Raw genomic sequence first — 26,378 nt, 5'->3', positions numbered from 1 at the left:
GTCCATTATAATGCCTGACTAATTTGATTTTACATTGAAATGTCCTTGAAAATGACTCCTATTACAAGCCTCTCAATTTTTGGCCAATCTTTTCAAATATAACTAGTTCAGTTACTGGTCCAAGAGGTTATATGAACTTAATTACTATTTAGAACTATTTGTATGTGTTCTTTGTTTGAATTTTTTAAAAGTGGTGGTAATTTATCCAACACTTAATTAAGATAGCTTATTTAGCTTGGCTAGGCTAAATCATTATAGTGCAAGGCCTTAGTGTTTAAAAAAAGTTTTACCCTTAAATTAAAATTTCCATATCATTCCATTGCAATGTTACAATAATTTCTTAACAATTTAATAACACAGAATGAGGCAGTTGAACTGTGACCCCTAATGTGTTACAAGAACAGCAGCTTTAAAATACCTAAAAAATTCAAGGATTATTTAAGTATAAAATGTTACTTAAATATTAAAAAAGCCATTGAAAAAATGCAGTTTATCAAATTGAATTCCAATAAATGCACCAGAATAAGTTAAAGAGGTCATATTATGCTCATTTTCAGGTTAATAATTGCATTTAGAGGTTGTACTAGGATAGTTTAACATGGTTTAATTTTCAAAAAAACACCATATTTTTGTTGTACTGCACATTGCTGCAGCTCCTATTTTCACCCTGTGTGTTTAGCTCTCTGTTTTAGCTACAGAAGCTTTAGCTACCCGCAGTAGCGAGGTAAGGACTACTAGCCAGTCAGAAGCAGAGTATGAGGGCATGCCACGCTAGCAGCTAGGCGAGCATTATAACGTGTGTTACAAAGTGACCACGTTTGTCTCTGAAGTAAAGGCTGGACTACAATAGAGCTGTTTGGAGCAGCTTGTGAACAGTGTTTTCTGTTGGAGATGGTAAGTCCCTTTGGGGTGGACTTTGGGTTTTTTCACTTTGTACACCTATGACATCCCAAAAAGCATAATATGAGCTCTTTACCTGTAAACATGTTAAAGGGCATGCACAACCCTAAACAGACTTGCTTCTCCCTCTCTCTTTCATCTATCTACATCTTTCTCACACACAAATACTGTTCACACACAATTTGTTAAGATGTTAGTTGTTTAATTTAATCTAATGAGATATAATATATTTAAATATTTGTCATTGAAATGAAATTAAATGCCACGTTCAGTAGTTTAGTGTCACTTACAAGCATCACGTCAGGTGGTGTAACTGGTTTGTGTCAAATGGGGTAACCAGTATTTTTCTTGAAAAAATGATAATATGCAGGTAAATTTATGTTTGATAAAATGTAATACTCTACTCCACTGTAGAAACACAATTTTAAGACTTTCTACACAATTTGTCCAAGATTATATAGAAAACAAATGTTTCCAGCACGTCTACCACTTGATATTGCAATAACAAATATAATTTAAATTTAGAAGAAATCCTAATCAAATCTATTTTTGGCTGAAATTTGGAAATAAGTAATAGTTATATTTGTATGAGTGCACTTACAAACAATGTAGTGGATGAAATATTAAATATTAATCATTCCTTTTTGGTTACACCACTTGACATTTTAGGTCCATTTGGTCCTACCTTTGTTAAAAAAATGGTGAAAATCCTATTTCAAATGAAATAAAATGTACAATAACACAAAATATACATTTTAACGAAACTCAAGGATGCCTTCAAAAAATCTTTTTCAAAGTTTTTTCATTTTTTCATCTGCCCAACCCTTATTTGTCACTGACCCAGTCCCCCACTGGAGCCCCACGCAGGACTCCATTCAAGGTCTCCAAGAAGGCCGAATACTCCGAACTCCTGTTTGGTGCATATGCACAAACAACAGTCAGAGTTTTCCCCCCCACAACACGCAGTTGTAGGGAGGCGACCCTCTCGTCCACCGGGGTAAACTCCAACGTAGCGGCGCTCAGCCGGGGGCTTGTGAGTATCCCCACACCCGTCCGGCGCCTCACACCCTGGGCAACTCCGGAGAAGAAAAGAGTCCAACCCCTATCCAGGAGTATGGTTCCAGAACCGAGACTGTGCGTAGAGGTAAGCCCCACCAGATCTAACCGGTAGCGCTTCACCTCCCGCACCAGTTCCGGCTCCTTCCCCCACAGAGAGGTGACGTTCCACGTCCCCAGAGCCAGCGTCTGCTGCCCGGGTCTGGTCCGTCGAGGCCCCTGACCTTCACTGCCACCCGTGTAGCAGCGCACCCGACCCCAGCGGTTCCTCCCACAGGTGGTGGGCCCATGGGCTGGAGAGATGGAAGCCACGTAGCTTTTTCGGGCTGTGCCCGGCCGGGCTCCGTGGCAAACCCGGCCACCAGGCGCTCGCCGACAAGCCCGCCATCTGGGCCTGGCTCCAGACGGGGGCCCCGGGCTTCCTCCGGGCATGGTCACTCCATCTCTACCTCGTTTATTTGTGTATTAAATTCCCCTATTTAAATCTTTAAATGCCGTTTTCTCAAAATGAGTTCCATGTCAATCTCCAGTATAAACATCTCAGCCTATGTAGCACCTATGTACACCAAACTTTCCAGTAGAGTCTTGTGTGAGGTATCATTCATAGACCATTAAATAAATGGACCAACTGATCCCGTTGCTCTGGACGGAGACCAGTGAAGGCTATTAGATGCACTTTTCCGGTAATGGCTGAGCGTTACTGAGCAGCATCCAACTGAGCTTGACGACGTAGATGTGACATGAGCAACCTGTCTGAAAGTTGGAAGTCTTCTGGTAGCTGTGCCAAGAGAGATCTTAATCATTCCCAATCTTGCAGAGACGGAGAGCGTAGGTATATGTAAGGAGATAACATAGGCACAGGCTAATTATTGCTAACTAAAATGCTAGTTAACATTAGTAATTAAACTTAAACAAATTTTTGTTTAAACTGTATGTGTGTAGATGAAAGGAATGAGCCAGATGGTGTACAAGTGACGTGGTGTTTAGTGTACACCGTATTTCAATGTGTATCAAGTGAACCAGAGGTCTCACATAATATGAAAAATATTATTAGTTAACAATACTGTTCATACAATGATGTCACTTCCTGTTTAGTACTTCCGGCTCCGCCACTTCCTGTTATTACAAAAAAAAATATGCTCTGACATTATTCCACTTGCATCCACTGGGAAGCATCTTAGAGGCAATGCCATAAATTCATCTTTTTGACAGTGAACATGTTAAAGATAATATACCAGTAAGGCTTTTGATAAAAAGTATGTTTAATAAGTTATTTAAAAAACGTGTTTACTTATAACTGTATTCAACAGCAATGTTAGTAGTCATGGTAACAGCTAACTACTGTGCAAGAAAGCAATGCATATGTTGACCAATGTGATACTTAAGAACAGAGGCTGTATACTTGTTGTATTGTCTTTATTGCGGTTTTAACCAACATGTTATTGAGGAAGTGTGACAGTAAATGTTCAATCGTACAACGACTTTGTCTTCATTGGCAGCGGATTAACTTGGTGTTTAATCAGAGTTTTGACACACTGCATGAGAAGCAGTGTATAATAAAGGGTTATGGCTGTTGTTTATCTTTGAGAATGAGCAGCATTATGACAGTTTTTTGGTTTGTTTCTCCCTCAGCTCTTACGGTGTTCGATACGATAACTGTTACTGTGTGTAAGTTGTCTTTTTAATTGAATGTAATTAAATAGAAGAGAAGGTATTATTATTATAACTGTTTGATATTTTGAAGTGGTGAGTTTACAGCTCACAGGAACTTAATCAATATTGTCTGCGGCTTTCATTGGATATCTACTGTAGCTAGCATACGTTAGGAGTAGTTAGCACACACGGGCTTGTTTAATCTAAAATTTCTATGAAATTAAATACATTTTGCATTAGCAGCACAGAATATGTTTATTACACAGAAACTTCCAGAAAAGTAATGTAAAGTGCTACTGAGGAATATATTACAAGTTAACTGGTAATATCTTGGTAATAAACTGGAAACAAAATAGACTTCCTTTTACAGTCCAGTTTCAGCTTTTGTACTGAGTAAATTTTTAACCCATCTACAAGAACATAGCAGTGAAGATGTTCTATCATGACTACCCAAGAGATAAACTGTCCACCCAGTGGGTGTTACCAGTTCAGTATTGATGTCATTTTTCATATTTTCTAGGGTAAATCAAATAAAGCTTATATAGCCATGAATAATAACTTTATAAAACTAAATAATTAATTGAAAAGTACTATCTAAATTCATAGAAAGTACACAATAAAACGTGAGCTGTTACAAAATAAACCCTGGATAACTAAATACTTTTTTTTAGTAATACTTGAGGTTTTACATCGTACTTCAGCTGTAGTTTCTCTATGCTTATTACCGGTGGTAGTTATCCTATAATGTAATATTATTACTATGTAAATACTTGGTAATTAGGGGACTGTAAAATGAAGGGTTGCCATATATTCAGCTGTGATAAGGTTGTGTGTGTCCTTTTGTATGAAAACATGCAACTGATTAAGACACAGACATTAAAAGAGTATTTTCTTACGCCCCAGTGACAAGAAGCAGAGCGCACAGAGCATAAGTCTGTTGTGCTGCTGCGCGCAACATCGACTTCATTACAGTCCTCTTGTCAAAATGTTTTGTTCTGCCACAAACGTAACCCTTGACTTGGTTGAACCCGCCACGGTTTGCTGGTCTGGTGCGTGGGATTCGGTAACTGCTGGGGCGGACAGATCATGTCCTCCTGTGTCGGGCGGTGGCACAGTGGCCCAGCGATCAGGGTTACAATATTTTTAGTTGTTTGGTAGTTTATCCACTACAAATATTTATGTTAACTAGGACATTGTCAGCGCTGTTTTCTAAGCGTTAAGCTGCTATGTGAGAGATGCAGTTACGCAGGCATTTAGGGGTGAGTACCTACTCCGCAGGAGGTAGCGGTCAGAGGTGCCGGTAGTCAGTAGGCTACTGGTGAGTTATGTCGCTGCCTAGGCCTAAAAGTGTAATAAAACCCCGGTGAGTAGCAAGCCAATACTTGGCTACATCTGTTCAACAGGCTAAAACATAAAGAACCAATATTTCAGTCTGCTTTCATCCTTTATCATTGCACAGCACAAATTACTACAAACGAGCTGAAACGAAAGTTGTCTGAAATGTAGTCTAACTGTTTATCTGTTTAACTGTTACAAAGCAAATTCATGTAAACTCAGCAGCTTGCTCAACCAGCATCTTTTTTCTCACTACCAGCGGTTGGCTACTTAATATTCATGTGAATGACGGCATCAGCCTACATGCAAGTGAATATAATATAGCCGTGTGCTATATATCCACACTTTTTTAACCCAAGTCGGCGCTATACACAGTTCCATTATGTTTTACATTTGTTGTTAACTAAGAAGGTAAAACCTTTTATTCATGCTGCATTTGGCCGAACTTTCAATACCATTTGTATCGTGCCCTAAGGGCTTCAGCACGGCTGCCTCACCTTCAAAACTGTTTAATAAAGAAGTAAAAGTTTAAGTCGTACGTACAAGATAGTTTCTCCTACGTAGAAGATACTATTCAGCGATGCCTGAAATGTATGTATGTTTATCTATGTTAATCTATTCTTCTATCTGTGTGTACATGTCCATGTGTGTGAGGGTACAAGTGCATAATCAGAGATCAGTAGTCACAGGTTGGGTTTTGTTTTAGCCAGTGCTTCACATTAAAGCCACAGAACACAAATCTGTTTGTAATATCAAGAAATCCCATACTCTATGAAAATATGTAATGTAGACTAGACTATCATTACACATTGAAATAACTTTGAAGCAGCATTTAAGGTATTTTTACTGTCAAAATAGAGAAAACGCAGTCTGTTTTAATATAATCTGTCTGAATGATACTGTCCAGATAAATAGATAATAGGGACCGCTGAGGGAGGTAGGGTAATTTCTGAAGTCAAGTGGTCGGAGGTATTCCCAGCCAGTCTGGGTCATTGGCGTTTCTATCCCCTTTTCTTTTCCTTCCATGTTTTGACACATTAATATTCACCATATGCCCTGTCAGACCTATCACGGGCGCGCTTCATTTTTATGCTTCTGCGGTGTGGGCAAACAGTGCCAGCTCTTTACCCTGTGCCTTCGCTCACACGTGCAACCAATCCACGAGTGGAGCCAACAACTTCAATAAGCACCTTCCTACGAAGCGCCACTTAAAATATATATACTTTATTTAATCTGACATCGTCTTGATACAGTATGACTGAGGCAAAACAGACAGTGGGATTATTTGATTGGAAAATGACCTTTCATGACACTGGCCTAAATTCTCCTGCACCTCCATGACTTAATATTATTTTCCATGCATTGTAATTCTGAAGAAGTTTTAGAAATTTGAATACTGACTCAGAACAGCATCAAAATTCTTGAACAGATGACAGGAAAAGAGCATGGTCTTTATTGTTTCCTGTCAGTTGTGGCCTGCTTTAGCCTGCGGTTGTACAGCTCTCTGTACAAATCGCTATTTTGGGTTGAAATTCATGAGAGGAAGGAAACAGTGGTGTGCAAGGTAACATTCCCATACCTTGAGGTACTTGACCAGTTTCTGGATCTGCCAGTATTCAGAAGGCAGGTCTGTGTTACTCTCTGGACGGCGCTCTGGCTGCTCCTCCTCCTCCTCACTCTCAGATGAACTCTCACTGAAAGCTTCCACTGGCATGGATCCTGCTGGTGTCTTACTGAACAAAAAAGGAGCAGATATAACACTGTGCTTCTGACCCCAGATAACAATCTACAAAGGTGTGGGATAGTGTAACAACTAGACAATCCATAGCCAGACAAAGGGATGGAATAGAATATCATGAAATCTCTTTTTCCAGTATTTTAAATGGAAAAACAGCATGGTCATCCCACACAAGGAGACCCATTAAGGATTTTGAAATTCAAGTGTCAAGTTTGAACTTCCTCAGAATCTAAGCAGCAGGAAAATAAAGATTGGAATAATGTCATGGGAGAACTGGAGTCGTCATCATCATACACGCTATTGCAAACAGAAATGCAGATGGCTTTTTAAAGTTTCTCAATAACTGTATCATGAAAATTGGGCACTGTGGAGCAATGAAATATGGTACATATTCAAATGGGGCTCCTGAGGGACAGTTCCCATGTACATACAAATAGCATTTCCAGGGGAGCGTATTATCAACAGGAGCCAGTCTATATGAGGGAGTATTTTCCAGGACGCGACATGATAAACACCGAATCTTCACAAAGCTGCCAGGCCTACACACTAACTGATGAGCACCAAAGAATGCTATCAGTGAACAATGGCTAGTGTCAATTTAAGATGATAGAAGTCTGTATACATTGGCAGATGCAAGTATGGGGACAGCTGAGGAGATGTAGCTGCCAACAGCTGGAGGAAGAAATAACTTTTACATAGGGCCTTGTTCAGTCGATTGCTAATATATATTTGCAGGTTACACTTTCCAGTACAAATTTCACCACTGGTAAAAAAGCATTTAGCTCTTCCTTATCAGTTCCTAAATCTTGTATATTATATTACTCGCACTGCAGAAAAAGAAATAGTCCTAATAGATTCTGACAAAAGAGAACTAATTATGGACACTTACATTTTCTGGGAAGAAAGGCGTCCAGGTAAAGAGGACACAGAGAATTCTGCTTTCATCTTGCTCTTGGCTCCTGATCCCAGCTTTCTCTTCTGTATTTCACCAGACTTCTCCTCTCCAGAGCTCTTACTGGGTTTCTTTTCCTCAGCTTTACTATAATGATGTGAAATAAGAGTCATTATGCCTGCTTTTATTTCAAAAAAAGTTTATTTTCCTAACATAATCATGATTTAATGATTCGAGACAAGGGTGTCCCAACATGAGCAGATACTGGCTCGTACACTGGAAGTAAGTTATTTGTGGTAGCAGAGGAAAGCTGGGGGAAAGGCAATATTGGGCAATATTGTCAGAGAAACACTCCATAAACGTTTTGTAGATGATACCCAATTATTAGAGTCTCCAAAAGTAGAATGAAAGCCAGAGCCTTCAGCTACCAAGCTCATCTCCTGTGGAACCAGCTCCCAGTTTTGGTTAGGTAGGCAGACACCGTCTCCACATTTAGGAGTAAGCTTAAAACTCTCCTCTTTGATAAAGGTTATACTTAGATTTGCTTTGGGCCAGCCCTTAGTTTTGCTGGTATAGGCTTAGACTGCTGGGAAACTTCCTACGACACACTGAGCTCCTCTCTCCTCTCTCCCTGGAGTCCTTGTTTTCTTGCCTTGCAGATGTCCTTGGATTATGGTGGCACCTGGTCCGTGGCTGCGGCTGCTGTCGTGGTCCTGCTCGAGTTCATTCAGAAAGCCTACTATAATACACATTTCTCTCTATCCCAAGCTAATCAGCTGCATTGTCATCAGCTGAATGTGGGTTGTTACTGTTTCAGTAAAACCAACCAGATTTTGCCACAATCTTTGTGAGCTATCACGTTTTTGCATTCAAACTTTAAATCGGTCTACTCTTTGCTGCTGTCAGTTGTCATGGCAAAATGTATGTGACCCTCCTCCCATTAACCTCCAGTTCCCATCATTCCCAGTGCCCAGGGTTCCTCCATCAGAAGCCCAGCTTCACGTCACATCCATTCAGATCTTCAGATTTCCTTTATCCCTTCTTTACCTCCACCAGTGTCTCAACTCCGTCAGAGGGATATTCCTATATATCCACGGGCTCTATATCTCTTATAATTTAACACTGCGATAGAGTCTAATCGCCAAAGACTCTAACATATCAACCTATAATGCACCATGTTCCTTTAACTTACTTTACGTCTTTGTCACCCTGAACATCTCACCGAAGGATAGTGCACAGTGGCCTCCATGTTTACTTCTGTACGTCAGTGTGCTGCGCCTGACGTCTTTAGCGCATGCAGGTCACCTCATTAACAAGACAGCCGGATGTACAGTGCATGTGTGAGACAGCCGGACGGACTGTTACTGCCCAGCAGAGGGGGAGCAACCTTAATGAGGGCTGAACACAATACCATGTGTGTCAAGGTCCCCGCTCAGCTTGTTAATCTACAGTAGTTTTACATAAGTAATAGAAAGACAATTCTGAAGCATTGGGGAAAGGTTGAACTAATGGTGACACTTTTTAAAAGCAGTTTGGTGAATTATGTCATTGTGACTGTTCAGAAAGATGTGAAAAAAAGATAGAAATTATGAATATTGTAAAATGTAAATTATGAAAATGTTTACAAACACTCAATATTGGAATGTCACTTAACTAGTAACATATTGTGTATCAGACGCAATATTTACATCTGCGAGAATATGAAAATTGTTTTAGGTTTAGAAAGCCACAGGCCGACCTAACTGACAGCAGCTGGAGAATATTTTGTCTGCTACAGCCGGAGAAGAAAAAACGTCAGTACAGTGGCTAATATATTTGCAGGTTACACTTTCCACTACAAATTTCACACTGCATTTAGCTCCTATCAGTTCCTAAATCTTGAATAGACTCACTCCCTTTTCAAAAAAAGAAATAGTCCTAGATAGATAGATTCTGACAAAGGAGAACTGATTTGGGACACTTACATTTTCTGGGAGGAAAGGCGTCCAGGGAAAGAGGACACAGAGAATTCTGCTTTCATTTTGCTCTTGGCTCCTGGTCCCAGGTTTTCCTGTATTTCACCAGACTTCTCTTCTCCAGAGCTCTTACTGGGTTTGTTTTCCTCAGCTTTACTATAATGATGTGGAATAAGAGTCATTATGCCTGCTTCTATTTTGAAAATGATTATTTTACTTACAAAATCATTATTTAACAATTCAAGACAAGGGTTCAGCTGGCATTTTTTTTTTTTAGCAATTCAGATACTTTTATCTTGAGCCAGTTTCTCTCTTTCTTCAAATGGGTATAGTTATCACAAGGTACAGCTGCAACAGCTCAGCCCTTGCTAGATCTATTTATCAATCAAAGACCATATGTGACAAAGCTTTTGGGGAATTTTTTCCCTAACATTTCTGTCTGTAATTGGGCAGAAAGGGTTTCCACACTGTGAACGTATCCATTAACTCGGATCATTGTGTATTAAGGAATATTTTCACTTGCCTTAAAATGTATAACCCATATAACCATATCTTTATGTGTGACAGCTGGCAGACTCACTGAGGACGAAGGCTTGGCATCACGGTCATGTAAAGCTCATCCCCCCAACAAGAGGGATTCCCACTATGCACAGTACGTGGTAGCTTGAAGATATTTCAGGACACATCTTACGTAAGGAATCACCACATACCCACATGGAGACATGAGACCAAGATTCTTCCATCTCGGACATGGTTCATATTTCTTCTCGCCGCCTGCCTTGTTCAGCGTATGCTGTTGCCTCGCTTTCTCATGCACATTCTTTTCCTGTTGCTCGTAAGACCTCTGGGGTTGGCCTTGTTCCTCCACATCAACCAATTCCACATGCTGGATCTTTTGTGTTGATGGAAGTTCTTGAACTCCAAAATCCTGTTGGTAAGTGGAAAAAGACAGACTGGAGAGTGAGGAGAAAGACCTCTTTCAATTCGCACCACAATTGTGACATATACAACACATTTTGTTTGGAAAACTGTGTGTACTGGTTTTGTTTATGATGCTTATTAAAACGAAATAGTGATTCTGATGTTCAACTTTGCTTCTTGTGAAGCTAAACCATATTTCCCACCTATCATCCGACATGATGGCTTTCTTCATTATTTGAGACACATTACATGTTAATGTCTGACAAAGTGTTGGCTATTGCATTCCGAGAAGAGGCATATAAAAACTACAGAGCAGTATCTGTGACACATGAAAAACATAAAATTTCACATAAAAGCCCTTTCTCAACAATAAGCAGACCTGCATAACAATTCGGTCTTTATAAAGGCATTGGAATAAAATAACACTTTCCCAATGCTTTACACAGCAGAGGTTCCCCTCTGTTAACTGGCTGAACAATATCAAAAAGTTTATTGTTTCTGTACATTTCTCCACCTAAAACCTTGCAGCTTGGCACAGACAAAGTAACGCCTTTGTGTCACTGTTATTCAAGTTTTGAAGGTCTTTATACCAAACTTTACAACCTATATACGAATGCCAATAAGACACATATGAATGGTTTTCAGGCAGGAGAATTTTTAATCACAGACACCTGCTGTGCAGAAATAGTTCAGACTGTCATTGGTTGTTAGGGGCTCAACATTTTTAAGGGCAGGGAAAAAGAATTAAGATCTATTCCTATGGCTTGTGTTCGCGCACAAGCTGGAGCCAAGCATGCTCAATTACTTTTCCAAAGACTTGTTTTTCATACATTTTCATATATGCTTTTGGAAACATACAAGTCAATTCACCCAACCACAGACCCACAGTCTGACTTTATTAGGCTAACCAACCTTCTTTAATTCTATTATATGTGAAATGGACAAAGTACATGCACCACATACACAGAAGGGAACACTTGACATTCATGACATGCCACCATGAACCATCCGTGAACCATCACCTTATCGTGGTGGAGAGGTTTGTGTGTCTCTGTGAACCTGAGGGCTGTGTTGTCTGGAGCTTTGTGCTCCTGGTAGGGTCTCCCAAGGCAAAGTGGTCTCAGGTGAGGGGCCAGACAAAGAATGGTTCAAAAACCCCAATGAAGAAGCAAGGTAGAGATGGAGTGACCCTGCCCGGAGGAAGCCCGGGGCCCCGTCTGGAGCCAGGCCCAGACGGCGGGCTCGGTCGGCGAGCGCCTGGTGGCCGGGTTTGCCACGGAGCCCGGCCGGGCACAGCCCGAACAAGCTACGTGGCTCCCATCTCTCCAGCCCATGGGCCCACCACCTGTGGGAGGAACCGTTGGGGTCGGGTGCGATGCCACATGGGTGGCAGTGAAGGTCAGGGGCCTCGGACGGACCAGACCCGGGCGGCAGACGCTGGCTCTGGGGACGTGGAACGTCACCTCTGTGGGGGAAGGAGCCGGAACTGGTGCGGGAGGTGGAGCACTACCGGTTAGATCTGGTGGGGCTTACCTCACGCACAGTCTCGGTTCTGGAACCATACTCCTGGATAGGGGTTGGACTCTTTTCTTCTCCGGAGTTGCCCAGGGTGTGAGGCGCTGGGCGGGTGTGGGGATACTCACAAGCCCCGGCTGGCGCCGCTGTGTTGGAGTTTACCCGGTGGACGAGAGGGTCGCCTCCCCACGCCTGCGGGTTGTGGGGGAAAACTCTGACTGTTGTTTGTGCATATGCACCAAACAGGAGTTCAGAGTATTCGGCCTTCTTGGAGACCTTGACTGGAGTCCTGCATGGGGCTCCAGTGGGGGACTCCATTGTTCTGCTGGGGACTTCAACGCACGTGGGCAATGATGGAGACACCTGGAGGCGTGATTGGGAGGAACGGCCTCCCTGATCTAAACCAGAGTGGTTGTTTGTTGTTGGACTTCTGTGCTAGTCATGGATTGTCTATAACGAACACCATGTTCGAACATAGGGATGCTCATAAGTGTACCTGGTACCAGAGCACCCTAGGCCGAAGGTCAATGATCGATTTCATAATCGTTTCATCTGATCTGAGGCCGTATGTTTTGGACACTCGGGTGAAGAGAGGGGCAGAGCTGTCAACCGATCACCATCTGGTGGTGAGTTGGGTCAGGGGGGTGGGGAAGACTCTGGACAGACCTGGTAAGCCCAAACGTGTAGTGCGGGTAAATTGGGAACGTCTGGAGGAGGCCCTGTCCGACAGACTTTCAACTCACACCTCCGGGCGGAGCTTTTCGTGCATCCCTGTGGAGGCTGGGGGCATTGAACCCGAGTGGACAATGTTCAAAGTTTCCATTGCTGAAGCTGCGGCGAGGAGCTGTGGTCTTAGGGTCTTAGGTGCCTCAAGGGGCGGTAACCCACGAACACCGTGGTGGACACCGGTGGTCAGGGAAGCCGTCCGACTGAAGAAGGAGTCCTTCCGGGATATGTTATCCCGGAGGACTCCGGAGGCGGTTGCAGGGTACCGAAGGGCCCGAAGGGCTGCAGCCTCTGCCGTGAAAGAGGCAAAGCAGCGGGTGTGGGAGAAGTTTGGAGAAGACATGGAGAAGGACTTTCGGTCGGCACCAAAGTGCTTCTGGAAAACTGTTCGCCACCTCAGGAGGGGGAAGCGGGGAACCATCCAAGCTGTGTACAGTAAGGATGGGACACTGTTGACCTCAACTGAGGAGGTAATAGGACGGTGGAAGGAACACTTTGAGGAACTCCTGAATCCGACTAATACGCCCTCTATGTTAGAGGCAGAGCTGGAGGATAACGGGGGATTGTCGTCGATTTCCCAGGCGGAAGTCACTGATGTAGTCAAACAACTACACAGTGGCAAAGCCCCGGGATTGATGAGATCCGTCCAGAAATGCTCAAGGCTCTGGGTGTGGAGGGGCTGTCCTGGTTGACACGCCTCTTCAACATTGCGTGGAAGTCTGGGACGGTGCCAAAGGAGTGGCAGACTGGGGTGGTGGTTCCCCTTTTAAAAAGGGGGACCAGAGGGTGTGTGCCAATTATAGGGGTATCACACTTCTCAGCCTCCCTGGTAAAGTCTACTCCAAGGTGCTGGAAAGGAGGGTTCGGCCGATAGTCGAACCTCGGGTTGAGGAGGAACAATGCGGATTCCGTCCTGGTCGTGGAACAACGGACCAGCTCTTCACTCGCAAGGATCCTGGAGGGAGCCTGGGAGTATGCCCAACCGGTCTACATGTGTTTTGTGGATTTGGAGAAGGCGTATGACCGGGTCCCCGGGAGATACTGTGGGAGGTGCTGCGGGAGTATGGGGTGAGGGGTCTCTACTCAGGGCCATCCAATCTCTGTATGACCAAAGTGAGAGCTGTGTCCGGGTTCTCGGTAGTAAGTCGGACTCGTTTCAGGTGAGGGTTGGCCTCCGCCAGGGCTGCGCTTTGTCACCAATCCTGTTTGTAATATTTATGGACAGGATATCGAGGCGTAGTCGGGGTGGGGAGGGGTTGCAGTTTGGTGGGCTGGGGATCTCATCGCTGCTCTTTGCAGATGATGTGGTCCTGATGGCATCATCGGCCTGCGACCTTCAGCACTCACTGGATCGGTTCGCAACCGAGTGTGAAGCGGTTGGGATGAGGATCAGCACCTCTAAATCGGAGGCCATGGTTCTCAGCAGGAAACCGATGGAATGCCTTCTCCAGGTAGGGAATGAGTCCTTACCCCAAGTGAAGGAGTTCAAGTACCTTGGGGTTTTGTTCGCGAGTGAGGGGACAATGGAGCGGGAGATTGGTCGGAGAATCGGGCGCAGCGGGTGCGGTATTGCATTCAATCTATCGCACCGTTGTGACGAAAAGAGAGCTGAGCCAGAAGGCAAAGCTCTCGATCTACCGGTCAGTTTTCGTTCCTACCCTCACCTATGGTCATGAAGGCTGGGTCATGACCGAAAGAACGAGATCCAGGGTACAAGCGGCGAAATGGGTTTCCTCAGGAGGGTGGCTGGCGTCTCCCTTAGAGATAGGGGTGAGAAGCTCAGTCATCCGTGAGGAGCTCGAGAGAGCCGCTGCTCCTTTGCGTCGAAAGGAGCCAGTTGAGGTGGTTCGGGCATCTGGTAAGGATGCCCCTGGGCGCCTCCCTAGGGAGGTGTTCAGGCACGTCCAGCTGGGAGGAGGCCTCGGGAAGACCCAGGACTAGGTGGAGGGATTATATCTCCAACCTGGCCTGGGAACGCCTCGGGATCCCCCAGTCGGAGCTGGTTAATGTTGCTCGGGAAAGGGAAGTTTGGGGTTCCCTGCTGGAGCTGCTCCCCCCGCGACCCGACACCGGATAAGCGGACGAAGATGGATGGATGGATGGATGGATGGATGGACATGCCACAGTAAAAAAAAAAGAAACTATTACAGGTGCCTTTCTGCATCTGAAAAGACTACAGGCCTGGAGACATATGCTGTGTTAAGCAGGACTGATGCCTGTAGTTCTAAATAAATACAAAAAATTCAATCATTAGAACTTTACTTATTTCTTGATCTGACTGCTAAAACCTAAACTCCAACTATTTACATGTGTTTGGGGTAGACTTGTATCTAATTACTTGATTCATACTGATGGAAAATCAGCAGGGCAGCAAATCAGAAGCCATTGGCCATCAAACATCTGTCAGTGGCAAGATTCAAACCGTCTCCAATGACTGATTATGACAGTGAGGCCGTCTATATTAATTTCAGGATGTGAATAACAAAAACAAATCTACAACCCAGGGAGTTTTTGCTCTTCAGTGAATGTCTTGTGCATGCAAATACACCACGTCCAATTTCCAATCATGCTGTGATGTCAAAACGAATCCACAATACTGAACAGAGAAGGCGAGTCTGCTTCCTCCCTGTGTTGCAGCCCTGGTCTCCTTTGGCTGCCTCTGCTCATTTGATTGAGGCTGTCTAATCTAATAGAACTGTTAAAAAAGACCTGCTTCCTCACTTTGGAAACAAGCAGATATGTTTGGAGATTAGGTGTTGTTATCTTTGGCTATCGCCTTCCAAGTTTGAGCTCTCTGCATTGCAATCAAGGAACTGAGCCGGAGTTATGCGAGATTGTGTTTCTGACGGACACTGCTGTTATTGCTCTCTCAAATTAAAACTGAAATGGATCATATCCACAAGAATGACTGCAATAACTTAATATCTCAGATATAGGATGCATAATGCAGCACTTGATTGCTGTTGTCAGCAATCAATCAAATACATTTCAAAGCAATGCATTTTGAAGTTGACCCCATCATACGAATAGCCCAAATAGAGGCAGAGAGCAGTCAGCAGTGAGAGTGAAACAAAAGTTTCAGGACACGGCGAGGCACATATCAAAGGAGTTACAGAATCCAGAAGAAAAATACCTTGACAATGATTTGTGCCTCCACAAACTGCTTCACAGCAATTTTTACTGCGGCTGTCCATCACTTTTAGATCGTTCAGACTCAAAGCATCACTCTTCACATAGGACTCGTAAAACATAAAAGCCTTAATGTCTTTTTTGACACGCTTCAAGCTGGCACTATTCATTGGTTTATTAAAGTCCTCACAAACCCCATTCCAGCCTACTCTATGAACCAATAATAACTTCACATATATAATGGAAGCATTATTTTATTATGGACACTATACAAGTCATGTTTTCATTCCATTGCCAAGCAAATTTTAAGCAAACTTTTGAAATGTCGCAAAAAAGAAATGTGTATTAAGCGCGCTTCAATCAACTGGTTTGGAGTGAATAATAGGCTACGCAAAGCATAGTTTCGTCAGAATGTTTACATTTCATAATATGATACTAAAAGTTTGTTGACCTGAAAGTCAGGTCAACAAAGTTATTACAATTCCTCCTAAGGGGAACGTGGATGTTTGTACCAGATTTTGTCAAATCCACCATAAAGTGTCACTGGATAAGTGAAAACATGCTGGTGGCGTTAGAGAAAAAGTCGGGAAATTACAAAGTCATTAGGCTTTATCCTCTGGGGACCATGAATGTATGCTAAAAAAAAAAAAAGACAGGTAATCCATCCAATCGTTCTTGAGATATTTCCGTCTGGACCAAGGTGGTGGACCAGCTGTCCAACATTGCAGTCCAGATATTTATAGATAGAGCCATGCTGTTAGCGTGGCTAATAAAAGCCACATTAATGGCTGTTAAGGACAACTTACACTAATGTACAGCAGTGACTGTACTAAACAAGGCTAGTATGGAAAATCCCATGGGACAATTCAATGAGCAGGCACTTCACATGCAATATAGTTCTGAGAAATCATTTTGAAATTGCATTGGGGAAAATCCATCTCTGTAAATGCTATTAATCAGACAGTTGTACTTTTGATTCTTTGATAGCGAGATTTGCATTTACACATTCTGAATCAAATATACACTTTACTTTACTGAGATTGAGATTATAGCTAAAAAAACAAATCTAAATAATAATTCTTTTATAGATACAAGATCGATACAAAGCAGGCAGTGAGGAGTAAGTTGTCTTTAAATGTTTTGATGATGTCCAATTTTCCAAAAAACAGCAGTGTGAGGAAAAAAAAGATCATATTTTTAAATGATGAACAGATTGTTGGGTGCAGCTGGAATCTATTAATGAAGCGATCGGTTATGTCGTCAAATTACTAAAGCAGGAAATAGCACTACTGAATAGATCACGCATATTTCAATGTCTGTAAATGAGTCTGTGTGTGTCTGTCTGTCCATCTGTCTGTCTGTCATGGCGTGTGTGTTGAGAGGGTGGGTGGTGGGTGGGATGTAGCTGTGCTGTTTTGATGTTGGAACAAGGAGGAGGTCGGTTTCAGGAATTTTTCAACACAGTGACAACCAGACACTAGCTCACTAGCATGGACCAGCACTGATTACACAATTCTAACTCTGTTTACGCATATGAGTCACACAGCATCAGGGATCAAATCAGAGGTTTAGGGAGAAGGACCTTGTTCATGGGACAAAGAGGTATTTCAACACCCACACATCCTTCAAAAGTCAGGGCTAGAAAAAGGAGGTCTTAATGTGTTGATGATAATTGCATCTGCCTGTAATCCACTGTACCTGCTTGTTTATGTTCTCAGCAAAATGTGGAGATCTGCTCTTCAAAAGTGTTACCAGGTCTTTGTACATATCACTTGTTTGCTCATAGCCACTCTCCTCCTCCTCCTGTTTTATGCCCTGTGAAAACAAAGTGAAAAACAGCTTCATTAATTCTAAAAACCACAATTATAATGTGACCCACATGTCAGCTGGAATAGCTAAGGTTAGAAGGCTCAGAGTATCTCCAGGCAGCCTCAAAGAGGAAGTGTAAAACCATGTAAACCGCTAAATTAGGTTTAAGACACTACTGCTCTTTGAGGTTTTATTTGCATCAATGTCACCCATTCAGTTTAAGGTTGTAGTTTTTCACCTTGGTCGAACCATTTCCAGGTGAAGAAACAGCGGCAGGAAACCTATGGCTTGTCAGCAATGTCATTGAAAGAGTGAAAGGTGCTGCAGCATGCAAAATCCTCTCTTAGAAATGATTGCAAACACATTCAGAAAGACTCCTGGAATTTGGTAAGTATTTGGAAGCTTTCTATGCAACAGTAGACTTAGGCTACATTTACATTGCTACGTTTTGGTTTTTAAGCGAAGGTTTTGATCCAAAAGCGATCTCCGTGTAAATTTTTAGCTCCAGTAGAAGAACTAATCTCTGTTTAAACTAACATGCCCAAATTGCATATCTCATTAACATTTTCGTATACTGGGCATGTGTGTGCCAGGGTAAACAGGAGGCAGCATGTATACTCCGCCCGTTGCCGGTAGTTGCCATGGTAACGTTAGTTGCTTAGTCTCAGAGACCGAGACGTCATGACCCAATCGGGCAGCAAAACGTTGGTGTCCGTGTTGCCAAAGTTCTGCGTTTGCGGAGATTCCAAACCAAGAGAGGGTTAGAAGTGTTTTCAAATGTCTCCAGTTTAGGGGCTCGGAAACGCCAGAGCAATGTGAATGCAAGGTGTAAACGTAGCAAAAGATATTAATTTTTAAACCAAAACATAGCTATGTAAATGTAGCCTTAGGGACTTTTCAGTGGACACTTAAAAGTCAGACATGTGATTTTGTTTTGACCAGACCAGACAAATTTGAAAAAAAATGTTAGTTGTTTGAGTTTGGCAACTGATCATAAGTAAAAACATAGGCCTGTTTTAGTCATGATATAAACATGACTTATGATAAGAATCTTTTAACAGCAATATAAAACATTAGATTTTGTTGTTGTCTAGTGATAGTCAATGTATTGCAAACTCGTATCTGCAACTGTAACTTTATTGGTGATCTGCCGTTAATGACTGCACATGCCAGAGTCTAAAGATGTTGGTTGAAGCATACCACTGTGCTCTAGGTTTTATTACTGGGTGTAGCTATCTTGTAGACCACTGTACTTTGTTTAAACACCCCTTCCAGCTGGAATAATGTACAGGGGGACTTACAAATGTCAGAAGAGATTACTCTTGGTGAACTCGAGTGAGCTTTAAAGGATCTGGAAAATAACACTCTTTGTCAATGCCTTTGCTACTAAATGTATTGTTTTTAATTTTATGTTACTAGTTTTGGAAACTCATTACTGTTTATGTATCTGTAACTGCATATTGTCTATACTCCTTTGTAGCATGTGACAGTTGTTGTTTGATTTATTGCTGTAACCATGTTTTCATGACCTCTTGGCTAGGTCTCTCTTGAAAAAGACATTTTAATCTCAACAAACCTCAAAGGAAAAATGAAAAAAAATGTTTAAGTCAATCAAATAGAGAATGACAGCTGCTTCAAAACATGCTTTTAATTTTGGTGGATATTGTATATTGTTTACATTAGGATCACAGATCATGTGTTTTCAAACTTCTCATAATTACAGAGATTAACATGGCATTTTACTGTTCGATACTGAATATTATGCTGGTTGTCTAACTTTACAGCTGTGTGGTTTAATCAGTTAAGTATCTAGCTGATATAATGGCCTGAGAGACAGCTATAGTGGTGACATGTATCCATTGTTTTCCTGCTTTACCTGGAATGCATGCTGGGATAAACAGTATATGAGGTATAGAAGTTGATATTATAGATTGTTCATAAATAATTGAGATCATTTAACTGAACTGACAACTGTGTGCTGTGCTGTTGCTATAAGGTTGGTATTGTAAAAGTGGTTGGGGAGGAGGATACACACAGTAACACACATTTGGTAAGGTATATATCTTACACTCAAGATTTATGATTCAAGAACAGTATTAAAGGAACTTGGAAAAAATATTTTCAAAATCACAGTAGCACTACATACCAAACATACAGAGGTGAATTTGCTGCCACTTAACTGCCTGTACAATGATGAATTGGCCTATCAGAAAATATTTTCCAGAAGGTAACGTCCCTGAACATTTCCTCAAACAGAAAAAGGAACCAATATTATGTTGAATGTTGCAGCTGATGTAGTCCACAGTGCCTTATCTTTCTAGCCTTACCCCATTGAGAAAAACTCCAGCAGTGCTGCAGGTGATGTAGAGGGTCTCAGTGTCACAAGGCTCAATCACAAGGTAACAAATCTCACCATGCACCTGTCTCCACAGAGGGGAGCGGCAGCCATTTGAAAATATATAATCTAAAAAGAAAAAGGAAAAAAAAAAAAAAGGGGGGGAGAGTTGGCAGTTATATTATAGTATTTAATAGTATTGCAGCCTGCGAGCAACAACAACGTCTCCAAAGTAGGAAGGAAAACAGTGGAGCAAAAGAGAAATCATCGCAAATGCCTGGCCTGCTAAAGAGGATGACTTAGTACTCCTAGGAGTACAGGTCTGAGACATGAGCCTAGGGTAGAGATATAGTTTCACTTGATATATAAATCATCTACTAAAAGCAGAGCCATTTAGTAAGGCTATTTAGTGAGTTGTTGGATGGGAGAGTATTTCCATAGACTGAAAATTCAACATGAGAATTGGGGACTGGTTTTACCATTCAGTGTGCACATGCTTTTTTCTGATCAATACCCTACATACAAGCATAAAACTGACTAACTGACTAAAACCTTGGTTAACTGGAATCACAGAAAACTGAAACAGATATAATGACTTCCATGTCTTTTGTAGGGGCAGAGAACAGCCTTTTTATTCTTTGGAACATCCAGCATTAGTGTTAATAGCAATTGCTTTCCTTGCAACCCAGTGAAATGTGGAGATAATTCAAACCTGATGTGTATCGAACCAACTTCAACACCCTCCTTTCCCCTTCACTGCAGAACTTTTTCAACAACTCCACTTCATTCTTCACTGCGGTGGGGTCCAGACTGTCTTGTCTGTAATGAAAATGTAGAAAAACAAAACAAACATCCAATTTATCTCATTCAATTCATGGGTTCTTTCCTAAACCCCACTGCCTATTCCAATCAAAAACAACCACATGTCACAGTGAAACTGGTTAGGTCTGAGTGAATAAGCATAGCCGTGAAGGATGGAGAGATAATCTGAATGAATGCTGAGAGTGCTGGAGATAGAAGAAGCACCTACCCGGATACCTCTTTGAGGCACTTGCTGAGGAGCTGGTTATCCATATTTTGAAGCAAGAGGAACAGTTTGACCTTAACCTCCGGGTCCTTGCCTTGATCTTTCGCTTTCACTTTGTCTACCAGACTTAGTACATCGGTATGGGCATCTTCTTTCTCCAGGGTGCTGACAAAGCTGGGACCAAGAATCTTTACCACAGGGTCTCTATTTTCTGAACAATGAAAGAGGTTAGCCTTAGCGAATCTTAAGATTCAGATGCTGATCACAAATTCATTTTGAACTTACAATACCGCAGGCCTCATGTGCACTATATTTTTTCCACACATTTCTTTTCACAAACTACTTCAACATTCTCTCTCCCTCTATGAATTCATCATATGTTCTTCTGTCAGACAAATACATATTACCTTACTTGTTTTTTTTTTAAAGTAAATACATATCCTGTATAGAATTACCAATGGCAGCATAATTAGATGGTTGTAGAGAATAACTAGGGCAAACAAATCAAGTCTGTGGGTTATGGAGGTATGCTGGTGACTGGACTGCTTAGGATGCAAATTAGATTCAAATCTCATCCTGTGGTCATCATGCTTACCTTCTAGACATGCTTGAACCTCCTCCAGCTTCTTATCATCTGCCAGATGAACTAGTTTAGAGAGCTGGCTGAAGCTGCGTACATAAACAGTAGGAGGGGAGAGCTGCAACAATGGATGCCCTTCACAGTCTTTCTCATGGGACTGTACATCTGAATCACTGAGGAGAAATTTTTTGTAATACTTCAGTGTTATCCACATTATACTATTATACATATTGTGTATTAGATATTACAGTAAATGCAAACACACTTAAGGAACACACTTTGTTTTTGTACTTCTCCGCTTCCGAGCTAGAGATACAAAGCTTACCACACACTGAAAGTAGACCAGAACTTCTGATGAAATAAAATGGAATGTACTCAGTCTAACTGAAGCTGAAAAACAAATTAATTATAGCCTACTGCTTTAAATGTAGCCAAGGTAAAATGCATTTGGACACTATGGTGACAGCATATGCTGCACAGACACATAATACTGAAAGCAATGGCCAACCAGCCGCCTGCCTCATGATTAAACCAACCTGATGTCATAGTCTGTTTTGAAATCAGATGCCACTAAAGTCGTACTCCAATGGAAGGGCTCCTCGAACACATGCTCTGCCTCCTGTGGGTGTTGGGAGCTGAATTGCTCTACAAAGTGCAGGATTTCTTTCAACAAGAACGTATTCATTGGCGTGAACTCAAGTTTGCCAGTACCAGAGCTGGCCATGGTCCACTGGGCTGCCCTTGTCAGTGATAACCCCATAGCACCGGCTGGGATATTCTGAAACTAAAAATAAAAACAACACTATCTTAAACAGTGTGCGGCTTAAAGGAACACGCCGACTTATTGGGAATTTAGCTTATTCACCGTAACCCCCAGAGTTAGACCAGTCGATACATACCCTTCTCATCTCCGTGCGTGCTGTAATGCTGTCTGACGGCTCCAGCGGCATCAAGCCAGCACAGAACATGCAGGTGAATGGTTCCAGCAATCCTACTGCTCCGAATAAGTGACAAAATAACGCCAACATGTTCCTATTTACATGTTGTGATTTGTAGAGAGTCTGGCGTGTACAAAAACAACGTAACATGAGACACAGCCATCTTCTATCCCTAAACAAACCAGGAACTATATTCTTAGGCGGAAGAATATAGTACTTTGGCGGAGTGATATGCTCACAGCAAGCCTGTCTGAGAATATAGTTCCCGGTTTGTTTACGGTTAGAAGATGGCTGTGTCTCATGTTACGTTGTTTTTTGTACACGCTGTGACTCTACAAATCACAACATGTAAATAGGAACATGTTGGCGTTATTTTGTCACTTTTGGCACAATTTGGAGCAGTAGGCTAGTTGGAACCAGTTACCTGCAGGATCTGTGCTGGGCTAAGCTAATGCTGGAGCCTTCAGACAGCATTACAGCACGCACAGAGATGAGAAGGGTATGTATCGACTTGTCTTACTCTGGGGGTTACGGTGAATAAGATAAAGTCCCAATAAGTCGGCGTGTTCCTTTAATATGGGCTCATATAATGCTTCACTTTACCCAAATTCACATTTTATCAGCTTTCTGTGATCCATCCATCCAACATCATAACTTTTATTTTTTTAATTTGAACCTCTTCAAGGACCCTTGAGGGTCTCCAGACCCCACTTTGATAACCACTGGTTTAGAATGTAAACGCTGCTGAATTCATAAGAGGTTTATCTTCAAAATAGTTTAAAAAGCCTTAAAAAAGCCTTAAAACATTAGCTAGCTAGCTAGTTAATGTTCTCAAGCAATTCTAGCACACCTGTTTGTTGAGAGGTGGATATATATTTTTTACCGTGCATTTATACCGTGAATATTACATATATAATAACAATAACAATATGTATAATAGTGCATGGGTTAGCTAGCTATATAGCTAGCTAGCTATATGGTGCTCAATAATATCTAACGTTATGGGTTAACAGTTAAGAGTATTTTTTGTAACTTTAACATTTTCTAGTTAATGTTAACTTCTTGCTGAATATTTATAGCGTGACCTTACTTGCTAATTCTTCGCCTTTACGTTAATTTGGACTTTTAGCTAACTAAACGGAACACTGACTAGCTAGCTAGCTAAAGTTAACGGTATAGCGTTTGTGCCGTTAGCAACGCTGATATAACGTTCTTTAGCTAATTTTCCGCTTTTCCTCGTCAATAAAACACACGTTAATGTTACATGTTTCTACAACGATTTGTTACGTCGACAAATGTACTTAAGAGCAAACTTACCGTATATGTATATGTGTATGTGCTTATATTTGAAGTTCCTTTTCTGTTTCCAAACTTTCACCGATAGTTTGGTATCAACGGTGTCCATGGAAACCACACGCTTCCTCTCCCAGCCATATCATCGCTGCAGAGTGTCAGACCCGGTCAGACCAAACCGCCCCCGTTGGTTGCTATGATACAGCCAAATACAACGGAACGCGAGTTGGGTTAAAAAACACAAAACCCAAACATTGAAATATCAAAATGTAACCGTTAATATAATGCACCCACAGAAGCTCTGTGGTCCACAGGGGCGTAATAACTCTATATACTGTCTATGGGCGTAATAGACCTTTTTCACGGCAGACATGTTGACATGTCATAGTAGGAAAAGCACAGGTGTATTCAAAACCATTAATGATGGCTGCATTCCACTTAGGAGAGGCCCTGGTATTGTGCCATAGACTGTATATTATTAGTATTAACAGTCCATGTATTGTGCATGCTGACTCACTGAAATAGCTTACTGAGACACTTGATGGAATTGAGCCATCGTTAAGGTTATCAATTTCAGCTCTACTTTTCCTACTATGACAAGTCAAAATATCTGCTGTGAAAAAGGTCCATAACCCCACAGGGGATAACTTAACATGACCACAGTGCAACGTAATGCTACGCAACACTGAAACTCTGCCATTACTATATCGTTCTGTTTTTCTTCTTTAGGCAAGGCAAGGCAAGGCAGCTTTATTTGTATAGCACATTTCAGCAACAGGGCAATTCAAAGTGATTTACATAAAACATTAAAGAGCAGTTAAAAATTATAAAAAACAAAACATAAACAGATCAAATATGAGAATAAAAGTTACAGTGCAGTATAAGAAATGACCAATTATTTAGACAGTTTGGAATTAACATATTGATTCTAAGATTTTTTTTTGTCTCATACAATATGCGCAGTGAAATGCAGGGTGACAGTCTTGAGGCTAAAAGGGCAAGTGAGCAATACAGGATAATAATAACAAGCTTAATAATTAAAAATAAGACTAGAGTAAGAGTAAAAAAAAATATAACATATAAGAAATATATGCGCTACACCTTTTTCTTATTTTCAAGTGTACCTCCAGTGATCAGCACCTACAACCTTTAGTGTGCATTTCCTTTCTATATTAAATATGTTTCCTAACAGCAAATGCAATTTACCTGTGTGAAGTCTAACTTTGGATATGCAAGTGTTGTGATTTGCATAGTCAGAGACTCTAAAATGTCAAGACAAATGTTGTTATTATACTAAAATCCCTGTGTGCTTTCCTTTTAGAGTGTCCACAAGACCACATATTTGAGAGCCTATTTCCTCTCTCACTACTGGTTTGGCAGTGTCATGCAGACAAACATTGGCTAGTGAAAACAGTCTATTTGGGGGGCACTCTCTGTTTAGGCACTGCATATAAGTTCACTCAGTTCAAAGTTAATAAGCCAATCAACACAGGCATGTTACGCCTTATTCTTGAAATGGGGATGCAAAGGTAAATAAAATATTTTCAAGTGCATGGAAAATACAGACATTTTACTTTTGAATGTATAAACAGGCTACCTCTGTTCTCTCTTTTACATTTTTAAATTAGCACAATATTTTCTCAAATATCAATTTAAAGTGGATGAGGACAGCAACTATAATGAGAATGATTACATGCAACAAAGGCAGTGTTCAAGAAAATCCTACTTTGCACTCTTTACTATACACACTCACTCAAAAGTGATGTGAAACCGAAACATAAAGATATCTTAAGACATGGCCCCAAAAACATGATTCATAAATGTGGTGCAGACCTGTTTTCATGCAATGTGATTCAACTCCTTCCCTCTTAAAGAACAAATGTGTGTCCTTAATGTTTGGCAGCTGCCCATCCATGATGTCCCGAGGTTGACTGAGAGAAATGGTATCCCATGGCCAATTAAACCACTGATTTCCTCTGGTACTTGCATTGTCTGGCACACTGTCTGCCAGGAGCACCAATGGTACAGAGACTTATCCCTTTCAGCCTGCCGTGCACGGCGGCACAGCAGGTGGAACTACTTTGTCTCCTAAACCGTTTGCGTTTAGTTCGACCGAGCCTGCATGTAAATCAATCACCAAGGATTCCCCGGGGGGAGAAGTAGTAGCTCATCTCTAGTATCAAGAGAGATCACTCTGGATGTTGTTGTTTTTAGAAGAGTGGATTTATGAGTTTGCCTTCCCCTCCAGGTATTTTATTTGGAACATGGGGAAAGCTGTCTAAATTAAGAAGCATTGAGAATCTGCAATGGGAGCTGGGGGGCTGAAGGCAATGGAGCTCAGACAGAGCTGACGTAAAGTGTGTGCATCTGTGTGTGTCTAAGTTTGCCTTTAACTGACCTTAATTATACTGTAGGCCTACTATATACATCCTCAAAATTCGCATACTTCTAAGAAAGAGTTCGCAGTAAGTGAAGCATGTTTTTGTGGTGGCGGCAGGGATGCATGTTTGTCAAACATCATTAGCTAATTTTATAAACAGGTCACACGGTGAGTCAAAATGTAGTTTTAAGAGCTT

General features: G+C 41.7%; 1 protein-coding gene across 3 annotated transcripts in view; it reads right to left on the bottom strand.

Annotated features, from left to right (window-relative positions):
- Positions 1-24,160, bottom strand: part of odad2 (outer dynein arm docking complex subunit 2) — a 69,451-nt gene extending 45,291 nt beyond the window's left edge. The window contains exons 1-12 of one of the 3 annotated variants that reach the window (XM_028569360.1): positions 24,097-24,160; positions 23,827-23,996; positions 22,108-22,355; positions 21,587-21,744; positions 20,995-21,202; positions 20,677-20,783; positions 19,957-20,093; positions 17,519-17,635; positions 10,240-10,457; positions 9,539-9,685; positions 7,572-7,721; positions 6,524-6,677 (exon numbers count right to left, since the gene is read on the bottom strand). In XM_028569360.1, coding sequence (XP_028425161.1) covers positions 6,524-6,677; positions 7,572-7,721; positions 9,539-9,685; positions 10,240-10,457; positions 17,519-17,635; positions 19,957-20,093; positions 20,677-20,783; positions 20,995-21,202; positions 21,587-21,744; positions 22,108-22,331 — 1,620 coding nt within the window. In that variant the 5' untranslated portion in view covers positions 22,332-22,355; positions 23,827-23,996; positions 24,097-24,160. Of the gene's footprint in view, positions 1-6,523; positions 6,678-7,571; positions 7,722-9,538; positions 9,686-10,239; positions 10,458-17,518; positions 17,636-19,956; positions 20,094-20,676; positions 20,784-20,994; positions 21,203-21,586; positions 21,745-22,107; positions 22,356-23,826 lie in introns of all 3 variants that reach the window. The other 2 variants (XM_028569361.1, XM_028569359.1) reach the window with 2 other exon arrangements.
- Positions 24,161-26,378: the final 2,218 nt, after the last annotated feature.

Source organism: Perca flavescens, chromosome 22, assembly GCF_004354835.1.
Source record: "Perca flavescens isolate YP-PL-M2 chromosome 22, PFLA_1.0, whole genome shotgun sequence".
Lineage (NCBI taxonomy): Eukaryota > Metazoa > Chordata > Actinopteri > Perciformes > Percidae > Perca > Perca flavescens.
Note: the sequence above shows the minus strand (reverse complement) of the source record. Positions and strands in the feature narration are given on the sequence as shown.